The sequence below is a fragment of the Pelophylax lessonae genome, assembly GCF_965119305.1.
Source record: "Pelophylax lessonae genome assembly, chromosome: 8".
Taxonomy (NCBI): Eukaryota; Metazoa; Chordata; class Amphibia; order Anura; family Ranidae; genus Pelophylax; species Pelophylax lessonae.
In genome coordinates, this window is record NC_138775.1 from 280,203,161 (window position 1) to 280,229,283 (window position 26,123).

General features: G+C 45.4%; 2 protein-coding genes across 6 annotated transcripts in view; one reads left to right on the top strand and one right to left on the bottom strand.

The window, feature by feature from the left end:
- DOCK7 (dedicator of cytokinesis 7) overlaps positions 1-26,123 on the top strand; it is a 329,839-nt gene that overhangs the window by 115,498 nt on the left and 188,218 nt on the right. The gene's annotated exons all lie outside the window — the stretch shown is intronic.
- On the bottom strand, positions 1,291-26,116 carry ANGPTL3 (angiopoietin like 3). Its single transcript, XM_082265165.1, has 8 exons — positions 26,023-26,116; positions 22,351-23,053; positions 16,256-16,366; positions 15,474-15,588; positions 10,271-10,384; positions 8,234-8,329; positions 4,291-4,557; positions 1,291-1,828 (listed from the first exon to the last, which is right to left on the bottom strand). Exons 2-8 carry the CDS (start codon positions 22,840-22,842, stop codon positions 1,641-1,643), a joined length of 1,383 nt encoding a protein of 460 aa, XP_082121291.1. The 5' UTR covers positions 22,843-23,053; positions 26,023-26,116; the 3' UTR covers positions 1,291-1,640.

Below are 26,123 nucleotides of genomic sequence, written 5' to 3' on the forward strand. Positions count from 1 at the left end.
AAGCCTGCTGGTACTTTAAGTGTCCATTCACACTAGTACTAATTGTCAGGCGACTTGGTCAGCCTGACAAGTCACGCACCGTCGCGTCCCATAGTGTAGTACAGGAACGGTTCTAATAGGAGCGACACAAGTCGCTCCGACTTAGAAAAAGGGTCCTGTACTACTTCAGGGCGACCTGGAGCGACTTGCATAGACATTCATTTTATGAAGTCCGTGCAAGTTGTGCCGAAGTCGCGGTGCACGCGACTTCACAGGTCGCCCCCGAAGTCGTGCCGCTTCCGTGTGAACCGGCACTTAGGCTTCATGTACACTAGTAGCTCCTAGACTTGAGTTTAGGAGCTTTTGGCATTTTTTTCTTGCCAAAGCTCCTAAGCTCAACTCCATAAAAGCCTATGGGTCCATGTACACATAGGCTTTCTAGCAGAGTTTAGGAGCTGCCGCGTTTAGGTGCACATCAACCTCCCTCTCCTCAACAAGGAAGAATCGCGTTCAGGATAGGAACATTTTGACCACTGGCCGTGCTGTTGCTGCCTCTTGCTTTTTCCTGTGGCCGCAGTAAATGTAGACCTCATGTACATGAAACCTTAGGTTTTCTGCACTTTTTCTATGAATTATGCATGGTACTTGCCCCTGCAGATCCCGCAAGAATGCCAAAGTGGAGAGTTACTTTCTCTGAACACAAGGGCCATTTCCAACAGCATGGTCTGCAGCCTTCCATAACTATGCTAATGTCCTGCTGCATAGCATGTAAGTTGCTCATTCAGCCCAATGCAGAGCAGGCCTCCCTTCTCAAAATAGTGTTCTGCAATGGTGGCCAGGAGCAGCTTGTTCACAGCAAAGCTAAAAATAAACATTGCTCAGGGAGACTGCAGACCAGGCTTATTCATGTATGTAATTTTTATTGTGGCCACAGATAATGACCTGTTGGGTCAACAAAATTTACCAACACCTGAGTAGTGTGGACCCTCCCTAACCGCGGACTAGTATATCCGGCCAGTTAGACCTACACATTACATAAAATTGATCTGCACCAAAATGTGAGCAAACTGGAACTATTGCTTTACAGAAGAAGTTCATCGTAGTCCTCGTAGGTTCCTACAGTTCCCTACATGTAGTACTTTGTCCCGTTTTGATTGGTGCTAAGTTACCATGATTGACAGCACGCTGGCCCTCCCTGCACTTCTGTTCAACCCCCGGTGCTCATCAGGATACACATTTTATAAATAGTTTTGTGCGATGGCGCTCATCTTTGACACTGACAGCAGAAGGGGTGGTAGCGTTTGGGCTCCACCATAGGAATGCCCACAAATTGGGCTTCATGCAGGGATGGAGCTCACTTCCAATAATACATTACATAAAGATGTGCTTTCCCTCACAATTGTCACCAGATTAATCCAACTGCTTATCTGTGCTGTGTTATTGATCAGTATCCTTCAATACTTGCCTACCATTACCCGGATTAGTGTCAGGACCAGCCATGACTGCTTGGTTCTTGTTTTTGTAACCAGTTGAAAAGAATTCTTTCCTTGAGACTCAGTCCAGTTTAGCTGTGCGTATCTGTGTGATTTTGTATGTTCATCTCACTTCTCGGCCCCCCGAGTTGTGGTGCAAATGTTCAGGAAATATTTTTGCTCTCTCTGCTAGTCAAAGTTTTCCAGGTCAGTACGGTACAACATCATCTTTGAAGACCTCAGGGAGTATATCCTGCCCTTCTCGGGTTTCCAGAACAACCCCTGACCTCTCTTCTTGTCTGATTTTGCTCTAGACCTTGGTTTCATGTATTTTCCATTCAGGTTGGTTCCGCCGCAGGTAGCTTTCCACCACCCTCCTGCAAAAATAGAAGTTACTTTAAATCCTTTGTGTTGGGCTAAAAATACAAAGGTTATCAAAGATCTAATAATTTTTCAGCATGATAAAATTAAACGGTGTAAACTTTGACAGTCCACGGACCACTCTACTTGGCAATATCAGCCACAACATTACAGGGCAAGCTGCAACCCTTACTATGTATGTTTGGAAGATCACTGTAAGTGGAGTTTCTTGGGAATCCCATCCGCTGAGAGAGGGCTGTACAGCATATTGCTGGATTAAAGCAGTGAGGGTGGTTACAAATTGATAACCCCATTGTTGGTCTGGCTGCCTTACCATATTAGAGATGTGACTTGAAAATGAATGGGCGTACTTTTGATTTTGCAGAACATAACCCCTACTATACTCGAATCCTGAGGAAGCTCTTTTGGACAAAATGCGTTAGGTGTTACTCTGTGTAATGTATATGGTTGTATCAACACTGTAAGGACCAAGTTGGGACAATTACAGATTTGGTGCCATATTATAAGGCTCCATGTACACGGGACGTTGTTAAAAGTCCCTTTGAATGCTGGAATTTGTAGGACGTTTGAAACGTCCGTTCAGTCGCGTTTGCGGGCATTTGCGTTTAGAAGCGTTCCTAGAGGTCATAAAAATTATTCCCCTTTAAAATGGAAAAACGCGAACGCTAAACGCGGGTCATCGCGTTCAGACACGTTCGGACGCGTTTGTGCGTTTGAAACGCCGGGAAACACACGTTCGAACGCAAATAATTGCGTTCTAAAAACAGTCCCTAAACGCAACTGCCTGCAAATGACTGTAAACGACCTGGTGTACATGGACAGATAAGATAAAATGTAGATGGGTTCAGGGGCTTCTGAAAAAAACGCCCAACTGCTCCTAAACGGCCATTTCCAGCGTCCCGTGTACATGGAGCCTAAGTGTTGAGAATAAGTAGGGATACAATACAGCAGTATAAACTTGACTGAGGTTCTAAACCTTCCCCTCGCTAGCCATCAAAGAAATTAAAAACCATGTTCTTTTCAGATCAGCTTTTTCTTTGTATTGAACAAGTCTTTTATAAAGGATATTTGGCCTTCGTACATACATGCTGTACCAGCAGCTCGGTTTATGGCAGGGCTTTGCCATTTCTGAGTTTGTTGGTCTAAGAGTCGGAGTAGATTTTTTTCACATAAAAAAATTAGAACCTTCATGGCGCATATTTGGTGGACATGCCCTAAGGTGTGCAGACTATGGATCAGGATCTATGCTTTGCTCTGTAATATTTTTCAGGTCACTTTGAAGAGGGACCTGTTTGAGGTGCTTCTATGCAAGCCTATACCTGACCTATCCCGTAGGCAACGCCAGTTGGCCCAGCATTTGTTTATAGCTACGAAATTGACAATCGCCCGATCCTGGAAGACCCCGTTGCTTAGCTTTGAGGCGGTCAAAAATCGTATGAATGATATTTTAATCAATTAAAAATTTACCGCTATAGCCTCTGATTCTCATGACAAATTTCTTAAGGTGTGGGATCCTTGGATTTCGAATGTTGCCCATTCTAGATTTCAGACCACTCTCCTCTCCATATAATGCCCCCCGAGTGCTCGCCCCGCAGGACCAGCTCTCCCTTCCCCACCCTTCTCTTTGCCTCTTTCTATTGTCTACTCCCTCTTTGTTTGTTTTCCTTTCTCATTTCTTCTTTCCTTTCTTTTCCTTTTGTCTCTTTGTGCCGTCCTTCTTTTTGCTCGGTACTCTAAGACCATGACTATATCTGATTAATGGAACACTCTCGGATTTCTCCTCCTGTTGTTTTTTGCACTATGTGTCACTGGGGGACTTTTGGTCCCCGCTTAAAGCGGAGTTCCACCCAAAAGTGGAACTTCCGCTTTAGGCAGTTCTAACCCCCTGACATGCCACATTTGGCATGTCATTTTTTTTTGGGGGGGGGGAGCGGGTACCTAGTTTTGACATGTACCCGCTCCCACTTCCGCTCGGAGCGCCGCAGCACCCTGAGCGGAAGTTCTCCTCTCCCCCTCCCTCCCTGCAATCTTCTGGGACATGTCAGAGGTCCCAGAAGATTGCCGGCCAATTTACGACGCGTAGCGCAACTTGCCCATGCGCAGTGCGTACCCGGCTGTGAAGCCGACAACTGTCACAGCCGGGTGCCCACACCAGTGATGCTGGCGCCGCAGACAGAGAGGGAGAAGAGCGAGGCTTCGGGCGGCCGTATCGCTGGACCGTTGGACAGGTGAGTGTGTGTTTAGGCTGGAACTCCGCTTTAACTACTTTTTGCTGACAAATTCCATCTAGTTTACAGTGTTTTAAGATTGCCTCACGCCCTATGTTTGTATCTTGTTTTGCTGCTACCTGTTTCATATGTTCCATTTTTCGCATTGTACACACATACCTTGCTCTGATGTATGTTTATGCTTTTTCTTTAATAAAAACTTTTGTACAAAAAAAAAATGAGAACCTTACCTGAAGATGTTTCAGAGGGACATTTGAGGTGCTGCGAGTGGTGATCACTGGTAGAGAACGGGAGTGGTGTGAATTCAGGTAGAGCGCTGGGGATGGTCCCAAGAACCTGGGAGACTTGTAGTGTGTAGCTCGAATCTTGGTTGCCGAGGGTGAATAAGTACTCCACAAATCGAGTGTTGTACTTCCAGTCCTGGAGCTCAATGTGCAGAATATAATCTGCTTGCTGAGCCAGGGAGTAGATCTTCCTAAGTCCCAGCCAAAATTCACCTAGAAAACGAAAGCAGAGTGTCAGAGAGGACCTATCTGTCACAGATGCCAGGAGTGGATAATCTTTAGAGAATTGAATGTTGCAGAAGACTGTCAGACACTACATACAGGAGATAGTTAAAGACTTGCTGTTAGAGATCATTTTGCCCCATCCATGATATCAGTGGGAGGAAGAGTGCCTCAGGACAGGGCCATCTTACCGAATGGGCATGCTGGGCAGTTGCCCGGGGGCCCCACTTGGCCGGGGGGGGGGGGCCCACCTGCCTAGCGACCCAGCCCCAGCCAAACATTATTCCTGATTCCCATGTGCATGCCACCGAACTTAAGGAGATTGTGTAGGCGGGGCCCCAGTGTAATGCATTGTCCTGGGGCCCTTTAATGCTCTTAAGATGGCACTGCCTCAGGAGCCAGATAAAAGCAAGCAAAGGGCCTCATTCGGCCCCAGGGCCACAGTTTGGAGACTGCTGGTCTAGAGGTAAAGAGATTTATCTCCAAATACAGGAAAGGTTTCCTCACCGTAAGAGCTGTGAAAATGTGGAATAGACTCCCTCCAGAGGTGGTTCTGGCCAGCTCAGTAGATTGCTTCAAAAAAGGCCTGGATTATTTTCTAAATGTACATAATATAACTGGATACTAATATTTATAGTTAAAGTTGATCCAGGGAATATCCGATTGCCTCTCGTGGGGATCAGGAAATAATTTTTGCCTCTGCTGTAGCAAATTGGATCATGCTTTGCTGGGGTCCTTTGCATTTCTCTGGATCAACTGTGGGTAAAAGTTTTATGATTTTTCTGTTTTCCCCTTTTATTTGTTAAACTGTATGGTCTTTCTTCAGCCAGACTAACTATATATTTAGCTATGTAGCGAGGATGATGAGAGAAAGATGTGTAGTCCTGTCTTAGGGTAATTTTGCCCCATCCGTGATATCAGTGGGAGGAAGAGTGCCTCAGGAGCCAGATAAAAGCAAGCAAAGGGCCTCATTCGGCCCCAGGGCCACAGTTTGGAGACTGCTGGTCTAGAGGTAAAGAGATTTCATCTCCAAATACAGGAAAGGTTTCCTCACAGTAAGAGCTGTGAAAATGTGGAATAGACTCCCTCCAGAGGTGGTTCTGGCCAGCTCAGTAGATTGTTTTAAAAAAGGCCTGGATTCTTTTCTAAATGTACATAATATAACTGGATACTAAGATTTATAGGTAAAGTTCATCCAGGGAATATCCGATTGCCTCTCGGGGGGGATCAGGAAATAATTTTTGCCTGCTGTAGTAAATTGGATCATGCTTTACTGGGGTCCTTTGCATTCCTCTGAATCAACTGTGGGTATAAGATTGTATGATTTTTCTGTTTTCCCCTTTTATTAAACTGTTTGGTCTTTCTTCAGCCAGACTAACTATGTATTTAACTATGTAGCGGGGATGATGAGAGAAAGATGTGTAGTCCTGTCTTAGGGTGACAACCATGGCTCACTGCTCACATACAATATGGTGAGCGTTGTCACCATAAGACAGGAGGTGTGTTACTGCCGGACCACCAGGTGAAAATGAATGCAGCCACCATTTTTAAAGACTGCTAAGCTGAAATTTATTACATTTTTGTTTTTGGGATTTAGTTACACTTTAAATCAGGAAATTCCTGTTTATTATATTCAGGGATGCTGGCATACAGAATGGTCCTGTTCATTTATCACGTGCAGTGAGTGCGGTGTGATGAATTTTGACCCAGTATCCCGCTGGTGAAGAATGTCATTGACTGCCGGCTTGTTTGTATGAGTTGATTTTGGAGCTCAGACCTGTGATTAATTAACTAGGGCAAACAAAGGCGTTTCAGTCTGACCCAGGGATGTCCTTGCTGATTGGCTAGCTGAGGTTGCGCGATGGGCTTTTTAAAATTGCAAGTACATTTTTAGATAAATGGAAAGGGATACATTGACTGCATGATGCAATGACGGGTGGTGGTGTGTCTCATGCAATAGTAGAGAATTTACAATTGTCCTTTATTGTCCTGAACTCCAGGCAGATATAAAACACCAATTGACGTTGTGTGTATATTAAATGCAGCTGATAGAAGTACCTGAATGAGTCTTAATATCAGCTTCCGGTTATCCCTTGCACAGTCAGACACAAGACTGTAAACAGGGAAGACAATAAGTCCCTAGTTGTGCTCCTTTGTTGTCCAAATTGTTAGCTTTAATCGTATTTTAGTAATTCGAATTGTTTTAGTCGTATTTTAGTCATCTGAATTGCTTTAGTTTTAGTCATATTTTAGTCAACTAAAATCGAATGGATTTAGTTAAATTGCAATTCATTATTTAGGCATTTCTCTAGAACATACTTTTTCAACCAGGGTGCCGTGGCACCCTGGTGTGCCTCCTGGGTCCTTAAGGGGTGCTTTGGCAAAATGGCTAAAAATGGCAACAAATTGCCACAGGTTTTTACTTTGTAGAGTTACAACTCTGGGCACTGTGCGGGTCAATCCACTTGCACCCTGACAACCCTGGGCACTATGCGGGTCAAGCCACTGGCACCCTGACAACCCTGGGCACTGTGTGGGTCAAGCCACTGGCACCCTGACAACCCTGGGCACTGTGTGGGTCAAGCCACTGGCACCCTGACAACCCTGGGCACTGTGTGGGTCAAGCCACTGGCACCCTGACAACCCTGGGCACTGTGTGGGTCAAGCCACTGGCACCCTGACAACCCTGGGCACTGTGCTGGTCAAGCCACTGGCACCCTGACAACCCTGGGCATTGTGCTGGTCAAGCCACTGTCCCCCTGACAACCCTGGGCACTGTGCTGGTCAAGCCACTGGCACCCTGACAACCCTGGGCACTGTGCGGGTCAAGCCACTGGCACCCTGACAATCATGGGCACTGTGCGGGTCAAGCCACTGGCACCCTGACAACCCTGGGCACTGTGCTAGTCAATCCACTGGCTCCCTGACAACCCTGGGCACTGTGCGGGTCAAGCCACTGGCACCCTGACAACCCTGGGCACTGTACTAGTCAAGCCACTGGCATCCTGACAATCCTGGGCACTGTGTGGGTCAAGCCACTGGCACCCTGCCAACCACTGACATCACTGGTTGATGAGGAGAATGAGGGGTGCTTGCACAGCATCCTTATCTACTCCTCTTCATCCTTTCTCCATCAGCACTAGGGTCACATTAGCAAATGGAAGAAGAGAAACTGAGGGAGAAGGGAAACCCTAGAATACTAGTCTGTACCAGTTTGCTATATATATATATATATATATATATATATATATATAAATAAATGCCGCTGATGAAAATGATGACACAAATATTTTTATTGATATTAACACTGGTATCCTATCCTCTGCTCTGATTTATTTGGAATTGTATGTAGTCTGATTTCCCCTGCTTTTCAGGTATATTGCACAGAAAAGCTAGAGAAAGCTGCAGATCTTGTTTGGCACTCACTAACTGCTGTCTGTATGTTCTAAGTATGATATATTTATATATAAAATGTGGGATTATAGAATTTTTTTTTTTTTGAACATATAATTAAAACATAAAAGGACTATACATCCCAATCTAAGTATTTTAGGCTGAGTCCAGGAGTGGCTGGCATGACTCAGCAGGGACTGTATGAATGGGTTTACTCTTGGACAGGGTTGAAGGGATTTGAGCCACAGACAGTAGATTACGAAATTAAACTTACCGGTGAGGTCACCAAAACCACTGCTGTAATCTTCCCAAGTCTGGTTAAACTCCACAGAGCCATCTGCTCGTCTCTGGATCACCGTCCATGCCGCATCTTAAAGAGATGAAGAATAACTATGAGTGACCTTGGGGGGAAAAAGAAAAGAACTCAAACACCTAGAACATTGGTAGATACCGCTGTGTTCTTTGACTAAAGGGTATCTTCACCCAAAAGGAATTTATTCATGAAGTGGGCGCGCTACAGTTCACACTGGGGTTGATTTACTAAAACTGGAGAAAGCAAATTCTGGTGTAGCTGTGCATAGTAGCCAATCCGCTTTGAACTTCAGCTTGGTCAATGAAGCTTTGACAATAAACCTGGAAGCTGATTGGTTTCTATGTAGAGGTGCACCAGATTTTGCACACTCGGTTTTTTATAAATCAACCCCCCAACTGTTTCCAATTAACTTGAGGGGAATCTATACACAAAATGCAACAAACTAAGCACAGGAAACTAAAAAGAATGTTGGGGTGCTCTGTTATGTAATAACTTTATTCAAAGAGGTCAAAGCTTGGTCATTCCCCTCCTTCTTCCACATTTCTGTTGGTCACTTACAGTAGTATATGGCCGCAATAAAATCGGCAAGGTACAGTAGGATAGTGCAGGTGGGGCCAAGGTCAAGTGCTAACTTGGGAAGAACAGAAGCTTTCAGAAAGCTGCACTTTATAGCCAAACGTTTGTAGACCTATGACCATAGCACCTACATGAGCTTGTTAGACATTCCATTCCAATACTATGGCCATTAATCTGTAGTTATGGGGGGGGGGGTTGACTACAAATTATGGCCATGGTATTGGAATGGAATGTCCGACAAGCTCATATAGGTTGAGTTCTCTGGCAGCTATAACAGCCTCCACTCTACTGGGAAGGATTTCCACAAGAATTTGAAGTGTGTTTTTTGGGAATTATTACCCATTAAGCCAAAGGAGCATTTGTGATTGTAATTTTGTAAATTTTTAAAAAAGAAGTATGGGAATCACTTTTTTCTTAGAATCCTAATTACGTAGCTGGATGCAACATTGGTCCGATACTGCATCTGTCCCCCGGCGGCTCCGACACTGAGAACCAGAACACCGTAGATCGCATGGTTTTCAGAGCTCCCTGAGCAGAGAGCTGGTGACTGGCTTAGCCACTGGCTCTCTGCTCTGCCCCCTGTGCTTACTAAAATGCTGGGCTGTGGAGGGGGCGGGAGCAGGCGGCTCAGGCTCCCGGCGGTTGGCTGAACCGGGTTCCGTTCCAGGCATGTGGGCTAATCTCGACCATATGGTTGCAATCTTTCCAGAGCCTGGACTGGTTCTGTGATGCTGTCTGCTGAAAATGAGTCACAGTAGTGTAGAACAGACTACAATTCTGTAATCCACAGGAGAAGTGGCTTTGCACTTCTCCTTTAATTTAACCTCTTAGTGCCTGCGCCCACCGGCCCTTCAGATAGTTAATGACGCCGGCAGGCGGGGGGCGGCTGCGTGGTCTGAAAGCTTTTGATTAGGCGATGGTAACTGTGCCGGAAGCACACACTCTCAGCACATGTGTATTGGCAGTAATTCACGCAAATTTGTGGCTCCTCGGCGCTAAGGACCAAGCGCCAAGAGGCCGCATATTTGTGCACGGCCGGCGCCAAGGTGTTAAGAATTAATGGCACCCCCGCACCTCTGCTAACAGCAGCATGTTTTTGATGCGGGTTCGGGAAAGCATGCACGCGGTCCCGCACCCATATATAATGTGAACCTAGCCCAAAAGGATATGTTGGGAGGGGAGAAGGAGCTGGGCCGTCAAAAAGAGTAATTAGACACTCCCAGACAAGGAGAGGACTCGCGTGTAAAGAAGGGGATTGTTTTAAGGAAATTAGTAAATTTTTCTAGCAAGTTGTGTAAATAAAAATTCACAATTAAATTTAAAAAAAAATTATGAAAAGAAAAAATGCTTTTTTGTGCTTTTACCTGAAGTTTACGTTCGTAACAGGGTTTCTTGAACTTTTTTTTTCTTTTTGAGACTTACCCGGAGTCATTTCACAGTAGACTCTGAATTCTGTCCCATTGGTGGGTCTGATGGTATAGATTCCACTCATCTTCTCACCCTGCTTGTAAACATCACTGCAGTCTCGTGGGTAATCTGAAATGCCAGACATTGGTATCAAAATCCATGCAATTCTTACAGTTATGTAAGAAAGAGTTACAATATCCATCAGATCTACCAAAAACGTCTTGGGAAAGATGGACTGAGCATCATCGAAATGTTGGCAATAAAAAAAACGGTCTTCTGCAAGACCCTGGAATTCCTCTACTGTATACTAGTTTTGGATCTACCAAAAACTATGTAGTGCAAGGGCCTGCCTTATTAAACACAAAATGGTTGGTCAGGTAGGGTGGGTGCTTATATTACATTAGGGGTTGATTTACTAAAACTGGAGAGTGCAAAATCTGGTAAAGCTGTGCATGGTAGCCAATCCGCTTCTAACTTCAGCTGGTTTAATTAAGTTTTGACAAAAAAAAAACTGGAAGCTGGTTTCTATGCAGAGCTGCACCAGATTTTGCACTTTCCAGTTTTAGTAAATCAGCTCCATAGTTTTGGTAAATCTAAGATTAATTGTACAAAGATTGTATTTTGAGTATACAATACACCCCAGTGTTCAAGAGGCATAGACATGTGGATGTTGCCAGTTCCGAGACAAGGCCAGGACAAGGCCACCCAGCGCCCAGGGCAATGATGCCAAACTGCACCCCCTCTGTCCCTTACGGTTAGGGTAAGGGCATCCCCTACTTCGGTGGCGAGAATTCTGTGTGGAGCGCTACCCGCACCTTGGAAGGGTAAGTACAGTACCCCCTCTCCCTTTTGGTGGTTTTAGAGGGTGGATACAGGTTCCCTCCTTCCATCCTTAAATCCCTCAGTGACCTGGGCTTCCCCCGCTCCCTTTCCCCCCCTGTCTGGACCTGGAGTCTGGTGGGGGTCCCAGGGCAGAGAATGCAGCGGAGACCCCTGGAGTCTCCCTTGCTATCCCAAATCTGTAAGGGTCCTGGGATAGTGTGTCCTGCCCTGGTAGTCTGTAGGGGTCCCAGTGTAGGAGACCCCTAGGTGCATGCCCTACTGTTTGCAGTGTGGGTATAGTGCAGAGGGGTCCCAGTGCAGAGTGCGCAGCAGAATCTCCCCTAATGTGTGTCCTACCTTCAGGGGGGGTCCCCTTGCAGAGGGTGCAGTATTGCAGAGGGGGCAGGGAAGAACCTGGCAGCATGCATCAGCGTTTGTAGCTGATGGTGGCCATTTTCCCTTTGTCTGACTGGTCTCCGGTTGGCGGCCATGTTTGTGTAGACGATGATGTCACGGGGGCCATTTCCCCTTAGTCCAGGAGACTATGGAGATGACCAAAACATTGTGGGGATGCCAAAGCTCCTCTTCTTCCTCCTTCTCAGTTTCCTCTTCCTGTGCCCGGGACATATGAACAGGGATGGTGTCCATGATGATGCTGGGTTCCAATTCTCTGCACTCCTCCGGTCGGTAGGGTGAGTCCTTAGGGGGTCCCTGTTGATTCTCTCTCTCTCTCTCTGCTGATAGGTACCCTGAGCCTTGAGGGGATCCTTTAGTGATGCCAAAAGATTGTTTTTGTACTGCAAGGTCTTCCTTTTCTTTATGGAGCTTCAGGGTCACATCTCCCCCACTGACCCCCTCATGGAGGTGGCAGGTCCCTCGGAAACCCCAGTTTCCCATGGTTGCACTGCAGGAGGTCCTGCAGTCCTTTGTGTCCCAGGTGGAAGTGGCATGTGGGCAATGGCCCAGGAGGAAGCATCCCCCACCTTCCTCTGCTCAGTCTGTCTCATCTGATTCTGAGCCTGATGCCGCTGTGGACTCGGTTGTCCAGGGGGACTTAATATCACACCCCCAGATCCATCCAATAGTGAGGATTATTCCTTCATGGTCACAGCAGCGAATGAAAAAGCACTGGTAGATGCACTTATCACTGTAGTGCATGAGACTTTAAAATTGGAGGATGTGGCTGATGTAGCCATGGATGTGGCTGTGTCCTTTGGTACGCATAAGTCACCTCGTACTCCAAAGGTGTTTTATTAGGTGCTTTTATTTTGACAGGTTTTCCTGTAAGGCAGGGGTGTCAAACTCAATTTCATTGCGGGCCGCATCAGCATTATCGTTGACCTCAAAGGGCCGGTTAGATCTGTAGGATTAGATGTCCAGAGCACCCCACGCCCCCTTACATGAGATGTCAAGAGCCCCCCTCCATCAGACGTCAAGAGTCTTGCACCCTTCCTTACATCACAATGCACCCCCTTACCTTGTGCTGCTGCCAGGAAGAAAATCTGGGTGGATCTGGGAAGAAGTGCAGGGTCTGGAGGAGAACCAGAGGAGGGCTGGAGTCAGCTTCCAAAGTCTGCTGAATGCTGAGACCAGGGAGGGAGAGGCAAGGTGGTGTTTCAGCTGCACAGAGAGGTGCTGCATCTGTAGGAGGAGTTCTACCCTCCTCTCTGCTGTGGACTGCTGAGAAGTGGGGTGAGCAAAGCCTTTCTGCAGCTGCACAGAGGAGTGAAGGATCTAGCAAAGGAGTTCTCTCCACTCTGCTGCCGACTACAGAGATAAGGTGGGGGCAAAGACAAGGGGGGGTGAAGGAGAGGTGTGAGGGCCACATGAAATGGCCTGGGGGGCCGCATCCGGCCCACGGGCCTTGTGTTTGACACCTGTGCTGTAAGGAATGGGAACAACCAAAATCACCCAAACGGGTTCCCCAAACGTTTTGCAGCTCCCCGCTGCTTATGTTGATTTGGCGGACCATTTGGTCCATGGACTGCAGTTTTTTTGTGATGCAGCTTTGGATACAGCTCCTCTGCTGTCCAATCTTTCGGTTTCAGTGGTGGTGATTAGGCATGTGCTGTGGCTTAAGAATTGGTCCGCAGACCAAGCCTCTAAGTAAGCTCTAGTTGATCTGCCCTTTCAAGGCGACCGCCTGTTTGGGGCTACCCTGGATGACCTCATTAACGATATCACGGGGGGGGGAGAGTACCTTCCTGCCCCAATCCAAGAAAGTGAAGGAGCCTCGTCGCAAACAGGGGCTCTCCTTCTCAGCCCATAGAAAATGTTTTCGTGCTTCTGGGACTGAGAATAAGGGTAATAGCTCTTTCAAATGTTCCCCAGGAGGTTTCAAGCAACCTTGATCTGCTAAGCCTAGAGCTAGCTTCTCCGGACCCGCAGATGAGACCCCTTTAGCGTGAAGGTCTGCCCTCACTCATTATTGGGGTGGGAGGACATTTTTGCTGGTTTCCGGCCCCGTGGACTTCTTTTGTGAGATTCAAGGAGATCCGCAAAATGTTTCTTTTGGGGGTACCCAGAAAGGTGGGCAAAGTTTGTTCTTTTCAGGTTTTTATAGGTCCTGAGTCTCCTTGTGCGGATTTAATTCCTGCAAAGGTTCAGGTAAAGTCCAAACTACCTAAGGTCCCCCCTGTCCCTGTCCAAGGAATTGAATTACCTAGGTCTTATTTTAATTCTGACCAGGGTGGTCCTTCCTCTGGACAAATTTCAGGAACCACAGGCCATGATTCACCGGCTGCTGTCACACAGATAGTTCTCTCTCCCGATTTGCATACAGGTTCTGAGTCTGGTGGTATCCACCTTCAAGACAGTTCTGTTTGCACAATCTTACACACAGCTCCTTTAGCAGTTTCTGCTCCACATAAGTATACCGAAGTTCGTGGCGAGATCACGGGTTCCTCTGGCAGACGCCGCAGGCGTCCAACGGCCACGGTAAAGCCAGTTTAATCCGAGGTTCAGGCTTCTTCCATAGTTCCTGTGAGGAATCAAGAGCAAGGATCTTCCAATCATCCTAGTGGCCGTAAAGTCGTTCCTTGGGGGCTTCCTCTCGGAGAAGACCAGTTGTCCCAAGGGTATTCTACCATCCTGCTTTACAGTCACTGGTTTTAATGGCTTAGTTATTGAAAGCCAGGTACTGAGGTATAGAGGTGTGTCTGAATAAGGGATCCCTACTATGGTGAAGGTGAGGAAGTCATCTTCCAGGAAGATATACCATCGTACGTGGAAAGCGTACATTTCTTGGTGTGAGTCGATCCTTTTCTGTGGCTTGGATCTTAGTCTTTCTTCAACGGGGTGTTGTTCGGAAGTTGGCTTTGAGTACCATAAAGAGCCAGGTGTCTGCCTTGGCAATCTTCTTTCAGTGACCCCTAGCCACGCACTCTTTAGTTCATAATACTGGGCCTAGGGTTATGGCAGCTATCTGCTGCCATTACACCGGTATTTAACAGTACCGATGTAAATACACATAGGGCGGTGTGGAAGTGGTTAAAAGAAATATATACATTATCTATATACAGCAAAACATCAGTTAGTTGTTTCTTCTGTATAGGCTACACTGTTGTTCCTCAAATGTACTCAGAGGAACAACAGTGTAGCCCAGTGGTCCTCAACTCCGGTCCTCAGGGCCCACTAACAGGCCAGATTTTAAGTATTACCTTGGGGAGATGCAGACTAGAGTACTGCAATCACTGAGCAGCAAATGATATCACCTGGGATGTATTTCAGTTATCTTGCAAATCTGGCCTGTTAGTGGGCCCTGTAGGCCAGGGTTGAGGACCACTGGTGTAGCCTATACAGAAGAAACAGTAACTATCTGTGATGTTTTGCTGTATATGGATAATGTATATTTTTTAACCATGTTGTTAATGTGTGTAAAATAAAAATGATATTAATGGAAAAAAAAAATATTGCGTTTTGGCACCATAAAAATCCCAATATGATGTGATTTGAATAATGCAAGACTAGTTTCTCTCAGTCACTGGACCTCTAGACTCCATTCACACCTGAGCGTTCTGAATTGCGAGTGGAATTGCTATGATTCAGAATCGCGGCAAAACATGCAACATGTTTACAATGCCATTATTTCTCAATGGCACCCCAAACGCGGCACGATTTTGCAGCGATTGACGCACGACAAATGCGCTAACAAAATCGCGGGGCACCTGTCACCCAAAAGAAGTTCCAGAACTTCTTTTGGCCAACAGGCATCCCACGATTTTGTTTACAACAAATTGCGGCAAAATTGCGCCATATTTGGGGTGCTATCGAGAAATAATGTCATCACAAACGCATCACGATTCCGCCCTCTATTCAGAACGCCCTGGTGTGACTGGAGCTGACCAGCCCCAATGGACGCCAACTCATGTCTCATAACCACTTGGAAGATATTTACCGTTTGGTTTCTGTGTCTGCTCTTCGGAGTCATTGGAATATGAAGACCTGTGAGTATCCAGGCCGTGGCTGGAGGATGATATCTTGACACCCTCATGTAAGCTGGAATTGCTGACCTGTAAGAGAGATGGAGTTGCTGAAATAAATATATAATCTCGCACAGGTGATCAAATACCACCAAAAGAAAGCTCTATTTGTGGGGAAAAAAAGGACATCAATTTTTTTTGGGGTACAGCGTCGCACGACCGTCCAATTGTCAGTTAAAGTAATGCAGTGCCGTAAAACGTTTGCGTAAACCAATCAATATACGCTTATTGGGTTTTTTTTTATATATACCAGAATAAATATTTGCCTAAATTTATGAAGAAATTTGATATATATATATATATATATATTTGTTTTTATTGGATATGTTTCATAGCAGAAAGTAAAAAAAAAAGTGTTTTTTTTCCCCCAAAATTGATGGTATTTATTTGTTTATAGCTCAAAAAAATAAAAGCCGCAGAGGTGATCAAATACCACCAAAAGAAAGTTCTATTTGTGGGGGGGGGGGGAATACATTTTTTATGGGTACAGCGTCGCATGGCCACGCAATTGTCAGTTAAAGTAAAGCAGTGCCGTATCACAAAAAAATGGCCTGGTCAGGAAGGGGGGTACATTTTCCATAGGTGAAGTGGTTATCAGGTGGTTGAAAAGCAGTAAACAGACAACCCAACCCAACTTTTTTTTTTTAATGCCTGTATGAAAGAACCCCAAATCTCCTTCAGCCATGCCTGTTCTCACCTTCTCCTCGAGGTCCTTTATTTGCTCATTTTGGTGATCGAGTTGCGAGTTCTGATCTTGCACCACTTTCAGCAGCCGTTGGATGTGATGATCTTGCTGCTCCACATAGTTCTAAAAACAGAATTTACTTTTAGTACATTAGTGGCTTTGTAAAAGAAATGTAGTGCGTGTTGATGTAGTGCCTTATCTTCACTCGGAGAAAACATCTGTTCTGGGCGATCGATCGCTCACTCACTCACTGCCCTTTGTTAGGTGATAAGGATTTGCCCAGTGTGAGACTTTGAAAAGCAAATTTATTGTGTAATTTGAGTTTTTCCTGCAATGCTGAGTTCACTGCAAGGTAATGCACACTCACCTGGCAACAAATCCCTGGAGCAAGTAGCAAACGTTTATTAAAAATGCCGTCACTTTTTTTCTTCTCTTGAAGTAGAATTATAGCCAATTTTTTATTTTTTTTGGATAGAGTAATGGGGGGTTGGATAGGGGGGGTTATAACCCCTGCCAGATTTTTTTTGTTCGCCATCTGTGTCCCATTGCAGAGATTTTCCTTAACTTCCTGTTCCATAGCCAAACAGGAAGTGAGAGGAAATCCCAGCAAATTAATGGGATTCCTTTGGAACTCCCAGGTCACCAGAACCAATGTCCCTATTCATGGGCGTCCACAGAACTTTTTTCGGGGGGCGGGTCACCCATGCTCGCCCATGCTCGCCCATGCGCCCCCCCTTTTTGACAATGTCATGAAGGCGACGTCAGTCACCGCACGAGCCGCGACTTGCGAGTATTTATTTTTAAAGGGAAAAACGGCACAATTTATTTTTATTTTATATTTTTTTTTTGTAAAAAAGAAAAATGATTTTGTTTATTTTACATTTTAATCTCCTGTTGCTCCAACAGGCATCATATTTAACAAAACTGTGTTAAATGTATCAACCAGTAAGCTCCCTTTCCTGTTTGATATGCAGCATCACAATCATTTCCAATGCAATAATTACTCTTTAATTCGTTACTATACAAATGATATTACATGATCAAAGTTTAGTAGTGAAAAGACAATGATTGACAGCCACTCAGACGGCCAAGCACTGATGCTCTTTTATTTAGTACATAAACTTACAGAGTTTGAGTTAAATTAGTTTGAAAAGTCTTATAAAAAGATACAGTTCTATAACTTTTTTGTGTAAAGCCGGAATTTATTTTTAAAGAATTGGTTAACCTAAAAAAAATAAAAATTAATCCTTTTCCTCTAAAGCAGTGATGGCGAACCTTGGCACCCCAGATGTTTTGGAACTATATTTCCCATGATGCTAAACTACACTGCAGAGTGCATGAGCATCATGGGAAATGTAGTTCCAAAACATCTTGGGTGCCAAGGTTTGCCATCACTGCCCTAAAGCATGTTATACAGCATGCTGTGAATTTGTCCCCTTCTATCACCTGAAATACCTGGCTGATCCCGTCTGGCTATGTCCTCCCCTCTGTAAACTGACCACGGTATATCATGGCTGCTGAGCCCTGACACACCATGGTCAGTCTATGTGCCTCCGTCATCCACAGCTTTCCTCCTGTCCTCCCTCCCCTCCTTGCCAGTCTGCTCCTGTGTCAGTGCCCTCCCCTCCTGCTGCTGTAGTTTTATTTAAAGTTTCATATCCTGTCTGCCGTCTGTTTAATAATCCTGTGTGCCCCTGTGTCTGTGTTTTATAAAGAATAAGCCGTTCTTTACTAGTTTTCAGAGCGCCGATCGCTGCTCACGTGACCCGCTGCCTCTCTCCTCCTCTTGGCCTCTCCTCCCTGACTGACATCAGTGGGGAATCCTCAGGCCCCGCCCACTGCAGGCAGCTGTCAAATAGGGAGAGGAGAGAGCCAGCGGGTCACGTCAGCGGCAATCGGCGCTCTGAAAACCGGTTAAGAGCGGCTTATTTTTTTTAAAACACAGACACACAGGATTATTAAACAGACCAGACAGGATGGTATAAAGCTGCTTCACAACCACTTTAATGGGGGAGTTGAGGTGGACGCCATGGGAAGATTTTTCCTCTATTACTTTTCGAGGGGAAAACCCAAAAAGTTGGGATTTTTTTTTTTTTTTTTACTTTTAATGATAGCAGTAAATGGGGCAAATTAAAAGGGTTAATCTCCTTAACGGGGACACAGACAGCAATAAAATCTGACACACGCGTGAGCCAGTGGTGTATTTAGGTTCTGTGCTGCCCTAGGCCTGACTAAACTTGCCCCCCCCCCAATTTAAATATGACCCACCCCTTCCTGTAAAGGCCACACCCTTTCCTGTTTATGACCCGCCCTGTCATCTGTAAACCACAGACCACAACCACAGTCTATCAATGCCCATCAATGCAGCCTCATCAGTTCCCATAAGTTCAGCTACATCAGTGCCCATAAGTGCAGCCTCATTAATGCCCATCAGTGCAGCATATCAGTGCGGCCTCATCAGTGGCCATCAGTACAGCCCCATCAGTGACCACCAGTGCAGCCTATCAGTGTATCATATCAGTGCCCATCAGTGCTGCCTTACCAGTACAGCCCTATCAGTGCAGCTTATCAGTTCTGCCTCATCAGTGGCCATCAGTGCAGTATATTAGAGCGCATCAGTTCAACATATCAGTGCTCATCAGGGCAGCATATCAGTGCAGCACCAACAGCTTTTTTGCTGCCCCCCTGCAAAATGCTGCCCTAGGCCTGGGTCTTGCTGGCCTAGGCCAAGATACAGCACTGGCGTGAGCGCACACTAGTGACCCATCGCTTCTCAGCCACGAAGCAGACAATCGCAAAAGCGTGGAAGGCGCCGACTTTCAAATTTGATGAGGTAAGAAGCAGGATGCACAGCACATTGGTGAATGAGAAACTGCCGGCAATATTTAACAGATACACATGATACATTTTTACACACCTGGCACCCATGGCTAGACTACTTCCCGTCAGCGCAACCACCCACACGATTTCTCGAACTGTAACCCATTATCATGGTGAGCCCCTGAGGCACAGATGGCTTCTATTTCCTCTCTTCCTTCCTTTTTTTTTTTATTTGTTTTTTGTAGTTCTGTGTGCCCTTAACAACTTAAGCCCCGGAAGATTTTACCCCCTTCCTGACCAGGGGGTATTTTGCGATTCGGCACTGCGTGACTTTAAAGGACAATTGCGCGGTCGTGCGACGCTGTACTTAAACGAATTTGACGTCCTTTTTTTCCCCACAAACAGAGCTTTCTTTTAGTGGTATTTGATCACCTGTGCGATTTTTTGATCATGCGCTATAAACAAAAAAAAAAACCGTTAATTTTGCAAAAATAGCAATATTTTTCACATTTTTTAATATGAAATTCCCCAAAAAAAAAATGTAAAAATCTAAATTTTTTAACATTTTCGGTCAATTTGTTTTATGCTACATATGTTTGGTAAAAAAAATCGCAAAAAAGCGTATTTTGATTGGTTTGCGCAAAAGTTATCGCGTTTACTAACTAAGGGAAAGATTTCTGTCATTTTTGGTGTTTTTTTTTTTTAACGAGTAATGGCAGTGATCTGCGATTTTTTTTTTTGCGGGACTGCGACATTGCGGCGGACAGATCGGACCCTTGACTGACATTTTTGACACTTTTGGGGGTACCAGTGACATTACTGCAGTAATCAGTGCTATACATATGCACTGTTACTGTAAAAATGACACTGGCAGGGAAGGGGTTTTATTGGAGAGGGAGGGGTTAATGTATGCCTGGTGCTTACTAACGTGTGTGGGGGGAGGTGACTGAGTGAGTCAGGGACAGATCGGATGTTCAGCTATGCTGAACACTGCAATCTGTCACTCCTTGTCACTTAGGAGATCCGCCCGCTCTGTTTACACAGGCGGGCGGATCTCCAAACTCGATTCCCCGACGATCGGGGAAGAGCAGCGGCGATCGCCGTCGCTCCTCCCCTGGCTCGACTCCCGCTGTGACTGAAAACAACGGGAGCGCCGCCTACAGGAGGTGGAGTCCAGCGACATAGGTCTACGTCGCTAGAGGATAACGAACCACTTTGCCGCAGTACGGTCAACGTGACCGGTCGGCAAGTGGTTAAGCAGGAGCAGCATTTTGTTTTCTTGATCTGGAGAAGGGTGCACTGCTCCTACTAGCTTAAGGCTCCATTCACATATAGGCGTTTCGGATCGTGGGCAGAATTGCAGCGATTCTGCCTGCGATTCCGAACCATTGCAAGTTGCAGGGAGGCTCGAGCGATTCACGTGACTTGCAATGGCACCCCAAACGCAGCGTGTCGGACGCCCAAAAGAAGTACATGAACTTCTTTTGGGCATCAGGTGTCCCGCGATTTGTCGGGCGACAATCGTGGCAAAATCACGCTGCATTTGGGGGTGCCATTGCAAGTCACGGGAATCGCTCGGGCGTCTCGTGACTTGCAGTTGTTCAGGATTTCGGGAAGAATCGTGGCAATTCTGCCCGCGATCTGAAACGCCTATATGTGAATGGAGCCTTAAAGCCCTAGCCGCAAAGCCCTGCTTCAGATATAAGATACATCCCATCTCCAAGCAGGGCTTTGCCATCTGTTCACCTAATGACTTGATCAATTGGGACCACTGGTACTTTATCTCTAAGCCTCCTTTCACACTTGTGCAACCTAAAAGTCTCGCAATTTTACCGCGGTTTTGTTGCCACGATTTTGGCTGGACTTGAAGCAATGCCTATGTCTTTGGACCTCAAAACGCATTAAAATCGGCCCAGAGTAGTGCAGGGACTACTTTGAAGTCATTGCGACTTGAATGTCTGAATGAACACACAGAGCTGCAGCTCAGTTTGGGTGCCCCCATAGCAAGCTGCTTGCTGTGGGGGCACTCGCTAGGAGGGAGGGGCCAGGAGCAGGAATGAGGGACCTGAGAAGAGGCGGATCCAGGCTGCTCTATGCAAAACCAACTGCACAGAGGAGGGAAGTATAATATGGCTGTTATATATTTTTTTTAAACGAGACTTTGCAATCCCTTTAAGGAGAGGAGGAAGGGTTTTCTAAGCTAAGCACACTCTACTGACTGCATGCCTGAGCTAAGGGCAGATGGATTCCAGGAAGTAAACGCTACATGAATCATCTGCCTTTACTCAAAATAGCCACGGCCAGAAATGCTAAGGGGTGTTTTTCAAAGTGATTTCTCAACAAAATAAAGCAAAGAGACATGGATGAATTAGTGAGTTTGCTTTGAATAATAAAAATTAATTTAAATAGTGTTTTTGGTTTGTGGTCCTCGGATGCGGTAAATATCCACTTTTAAGGCTTCTAGGGGGCCAGACTATGGCCATTGGGAAAATAAAGTCTCAATATCAGTGGAAAAAAGCCAATGCCCCATCTTTTGTGTCAGTGGGAGGAATTGTCCCCTATCGTTGGTGTTGTTGGGAGGAACTTTGCCCCCCATGATTGGTGTCATTGGGAGGAATTATGTCCCTTATGATTGGTGTCATTGGGAGGAACTTTGCCCCCCATGATTGGTGTCGTTGGGTTGAATTTAGCCCCCCATGATTGGTGTAATTGGGAGGAACTTTGCCCCCCATGATTGGTGTCGTTGGGTGGAATTTAGCCACCCTATGATTGGTGTCATTGGGAGGAATTGTGCCCCTCATTAAGGTCAGTTTGGGAAAATTATCAGAAATAGTGCCCCAAGGGGCGTATAAAAGTAAGCAAAAGCGACCATGCTGGACATCCTCTAGTCAGGAAATGAGGTGGGCTCTATCTGACTTGCTTCGGCTTCTAACGCACATGGTGAGAAGCTCACAGTGTGCGATAAAGTCAGAGTAAGCCATTTTAGTCCATGAGAGAAGCCGACACAACTGTGCAAGACTGAAGGGAAGGCTGGAGACATCCTAGTCATGGGATATCTAAATGTATGTGTAGGCACCACAATGTAGTCCTTCATATAGTTTAGAGTTTTTATAATTCTTCTTTCAACCTTTAGCTGGTGGAATGAACCTATAAAAACCAGAAAAAGTTTGAGTGTGTGTTGTATCAAGGAGATTGCTTTTTCTTCTACATCTAATGCAGAAGACCTTATCGATTCTATCCAATGCAATACACATACAGGAAGGAACGGGCTTATACAGGTCACTTACTTTCAGTGAAGCTATGTCTTTGTGGTCTTGCCCATCCGGTTGACCCTCGGAAATCTGATTCAGCTTCTCCTCCAACCTGACGATCTTATCTTGAAGCTGGGCTTTATCTTGCACGAGATGTTCTATCTGGAAGTAGATTTTATTTGACAGGTTTTTGAGCTCCTCATTGTTCTCCTGCAGCCTCGAGGTTTTCACTTTCAATTCCTCCTCCTTCTCCCTGATCTCATTGGTCTGTTCGGAGAGGTCGTAAAAGGACTTGTCGAAAACGTTGAGTTTCTGGAAGATCTCGTTGATCTGGCCTTTCGTCTTCTGGACAAAGTCTTTCAGGCCGTGGCCGAGCTGTAGGAGGCCGTTGGCTAAAATTCGGACGTCGTCCAGCATTGCAAATCTGGGTTTGGGTTCTGTGGGTAAAGATTCGAAGTTGAATTCGTCTTTTTTCTCGATGGTCGCTGAGAGAACGAGGGGAAGGAGAAGGAGTACGAGGAGCTTCATCTTGGTGCTTCTTCCAGGGAGATGTTATTCACTTCTGCTTCAAGTGTGTCTGCGGTGCCTTGTAATTAAGCTATATATATCACAGAGATTACCCACAGACCGTGCTGTAGTTGATAATTAAACAAGACATTTGAACCAATGTAACCTCTGACCAATTTTTTTTTTTTTTTTCGACTTGTGGAAGTACCACCCAGGATGGAATGACACAATCCTAGAACAAAAAAAAAGCATACCATATCTATTGACTCATTTTCTGATTCCTCAAGAGTATAAAAACAATTTAATTTACATTTTTTCCTGATACGGTCCTGCCACTTCACCCATTTATTTTCAACACATTGCAAAACAAAATATTTCATGAGATATGGAAGAGCATCATTTATTTTCTACCAGTTCCAAGGACAATTACAGTGAATTTGTGGAGAATTCTTGGTATTATTACACTGTAACAACACAATCCGGTTTATTTACTAAAGCCTCGTACACACGCATCGATAGTTGGCCGTGAATTTTCGGCCAACGTCCGATAGGCCAATTTTCGGCTTGTTAGTATGATGCTTTGGACAACCGACTCCGACTTTTCGGCCGAAAAAAATCTTGTGTGCAGGCTATAAAATTTTTGTTGGCCGCCAACAGAACGGCCGATTTTCCGTCAGTCAGTACAGATTTCGGCAGACAAAAATCTGATAAGCAAGACTGGGCATGCTCAGAGAAGAAAAAACAAACGGAAAGTAAACCAGCACATGACATCACTTCTGAAGTTGTTTTTTGTTGGCCGAGAAAATTAGTGTGCAGTCTAGAGCACATTTCAACCAACACAACAACACTGGACAAAAGACGGCCGATCGGTCGGCCGATAATCGTTGCGTGTTTACGAGGCATAAGACTAGAGAGTGAAAAATCTGGTGCAGCTGTGCATGGCAGCCAATCAGCTTCTAACTTCAACTTGATTAAGTAACCACTTAAGCCCCGGAGGATTTTCCTGCTCAAAGAACAGGGCCTACTTTGCGATTCGGCACTGCGTGACTTTAACAGACAATTGCGCGGTAGTGCGACGCCGTACCCAAATGAAATTGACGTCCTTTTTTTCCCACAAACAAAGCTTTCTTTTGGTGGTATTTGATCACCTGTGCGATTTTTAATTTTTGCGCTATAAACAAAAAAATAGCGACAATTTTGAAAAAATATTTTTCACATTTTTTTTATATGAAATTTCCAAAAAAAAATGTAAAATCAATTTTTTTTTAACATTTTAGGCCAATTTGTTTTCTGCTACATATGTTTGGTAAAAAAAAATCACAATAAGCGTATTTTGATTGGTTTGCGCAAAAGTTATTGCGTTTACTAACTAAGGGAAAGATTTGTCATTTTTATTGTTTTTTTTTTTTAACTAGTAATGGTGGCGATCTGCGATTTTTTTTTTTTTTTTCTTGCGTGACTGCGACATTGCGGCGGACAGATCGGACCCCTGACTGACATTTTTGACACTTTTGGGGGTACCAGTGACATTACTACAGTAATCAGTGCTATACATATGCACTGTTACTGTAAAAATTACACTGGCAGGGAAGGGGTTAACTTTATTAGTGATCAAGGGGTTAAGTGTGTCCCTAGGGGCGTGATTCTAACTGTAAAGGGGCGTGGCTAGTGATGTAACCACAGAGAAATACGATCCTACATAGCAGGATCTTATGATCTCCGCTGTTACATCAGGGAGAATGACAGGCGGCTTTGTTTACATGAGCCGTCTGCCTTTCTCCCTCTCCACCGGGAGATCGCGGGTGACCGGCGGACATCGGAGCCGCCGGTCACTCGCGCGGGCATGTCAGGGAACGAGCGGGGGCTAGAGGCTCATAGGCGAGCGACGTAGCCCTACGTGGTTTTGCCTGTACTGGGCTGACTGCCGCAGTAAATAGTCGTGCGGCTGTCGGCAAGCAGTTAAGCTTTGACAATAAGCCCCCGTTCACAGCGGCATGATTTGATGTTTCAAATCGCATGCCAAATCGCAGCCTATTGCCGGCAACAGCACTGTCCCAATTGGTTCCAAAAGTGGTTTCTGCACTACTTTTGGTGACTTCAGGGGCGACGTCAATAAACATCTGTGCATGAACCCGCACAGATGTCATTCAAACCGCCTCCGAAGTCGGACTGAAATGAGGCTTTGAAATTTGTGCAAGTTTTTCAAACCCGCGTACCCTAAGCCCCCATTTACATCAGCGCGATTTGACTGGTCAAATGGAAGCCTATTGCTTGCAATTGGAGCGTCCGAAACGGTGCAACACCGACTTTATGGCGTTGCACCGTTTTCTAAAAGTAGTTCCTGCCCTACTTTTGGTGACTTCGGGGGCGACTTCAATAGACATTTGTGCAAGAACCTGCACAGATGTAATTGAAATCGCCCCCAAAGTTGGACTGAAATGCGGCTTTGAAATCGTGGAAGTATTTCAAACCCACGTACACTAAGCTCCCATTCACATCAGCACGATTTGATAGGTCAAGTCAAAGCCTATTGCTTGCAATTGGAGCGTCCCAAACAGTGCGACGCCGACTTTGCGGTGTCACACCGATTTCTAAAAGTAATTCCTGCACTACTTTTGGTGAATTTGGGGATGACTTCAATAGAGATCTGTAAATGAACTTGCACAGGTCAAATTGCAGCCTATTACCAGCAATGGCGTTTTGAATGCTTTTAAGTGCAGAGGAGGGGGTTGGGGTCTTTTAGACCCCCAGATCCCTCCACAACAGTACCTGTAAAGAAAAAAAAGTTTTTTAAATGTATGAAAATATCGGCCGATACCGATATGCATTGGCCAAAATATTGGTATCGGCAACGAAAAACCGGTATCGGTCGATCACTAATAGAAACCACAGGACAGGAGGGATCTTACTATGCTAAATGATGATTACATTATCATATATACTTCCATAGTTAGGTTAAAAAAAGACACAAGTCCATCTGCCTCAACCAATAAAAAACAAAAAACAGTAACGAAAACCCAACCATACAATCCCATATACACAATCCTATACCCGCGGTTGATCCAGAGGAAGGTGAAAAAACCCCAGCAAAGCATGACCCAATTCGCTACAGCAGGGGAAAAAAATTCCTTCCTGATCCCCCGAGAGGCAATCTGATATTCCCTGTATCAACTTTACCTGTAAATATTAGTACCCACTTACGTTGGTCTCAGTTGGTTTGGATGGTGGTGGTCGTCATTCACTCCGGTGAGATGGGTTTGAAATGCTCTGTAACGTTTGATGGGCGTCTTTTATCTGAGTTA

Bases quoted from the DNA above. Each gene is read 5' to 3' on its own strand.
- ANGPTL3 (XM_082265165.1), bottom strand. From the start codon at position 22,842: ATGAAGCTCCTCGTACTCCTTCTCCTTCCCCTCGTTCTCTCAGCGACC. The intron at 15,589-16,255 runs GTGAGAACAGGC...TCTCTCTTACAG, and splicing joins TAAAGGACCTCGAGGAGAAG to GTCAGCAATTCCAGCTTACA. The intron at 8,330-10,270 runs GTAAGTCTCAAA...CATCTCTTTAAG, and splicing joins CTACTGTGAAATGACTCCGG to ATGCGGCATGGACGGTGATC.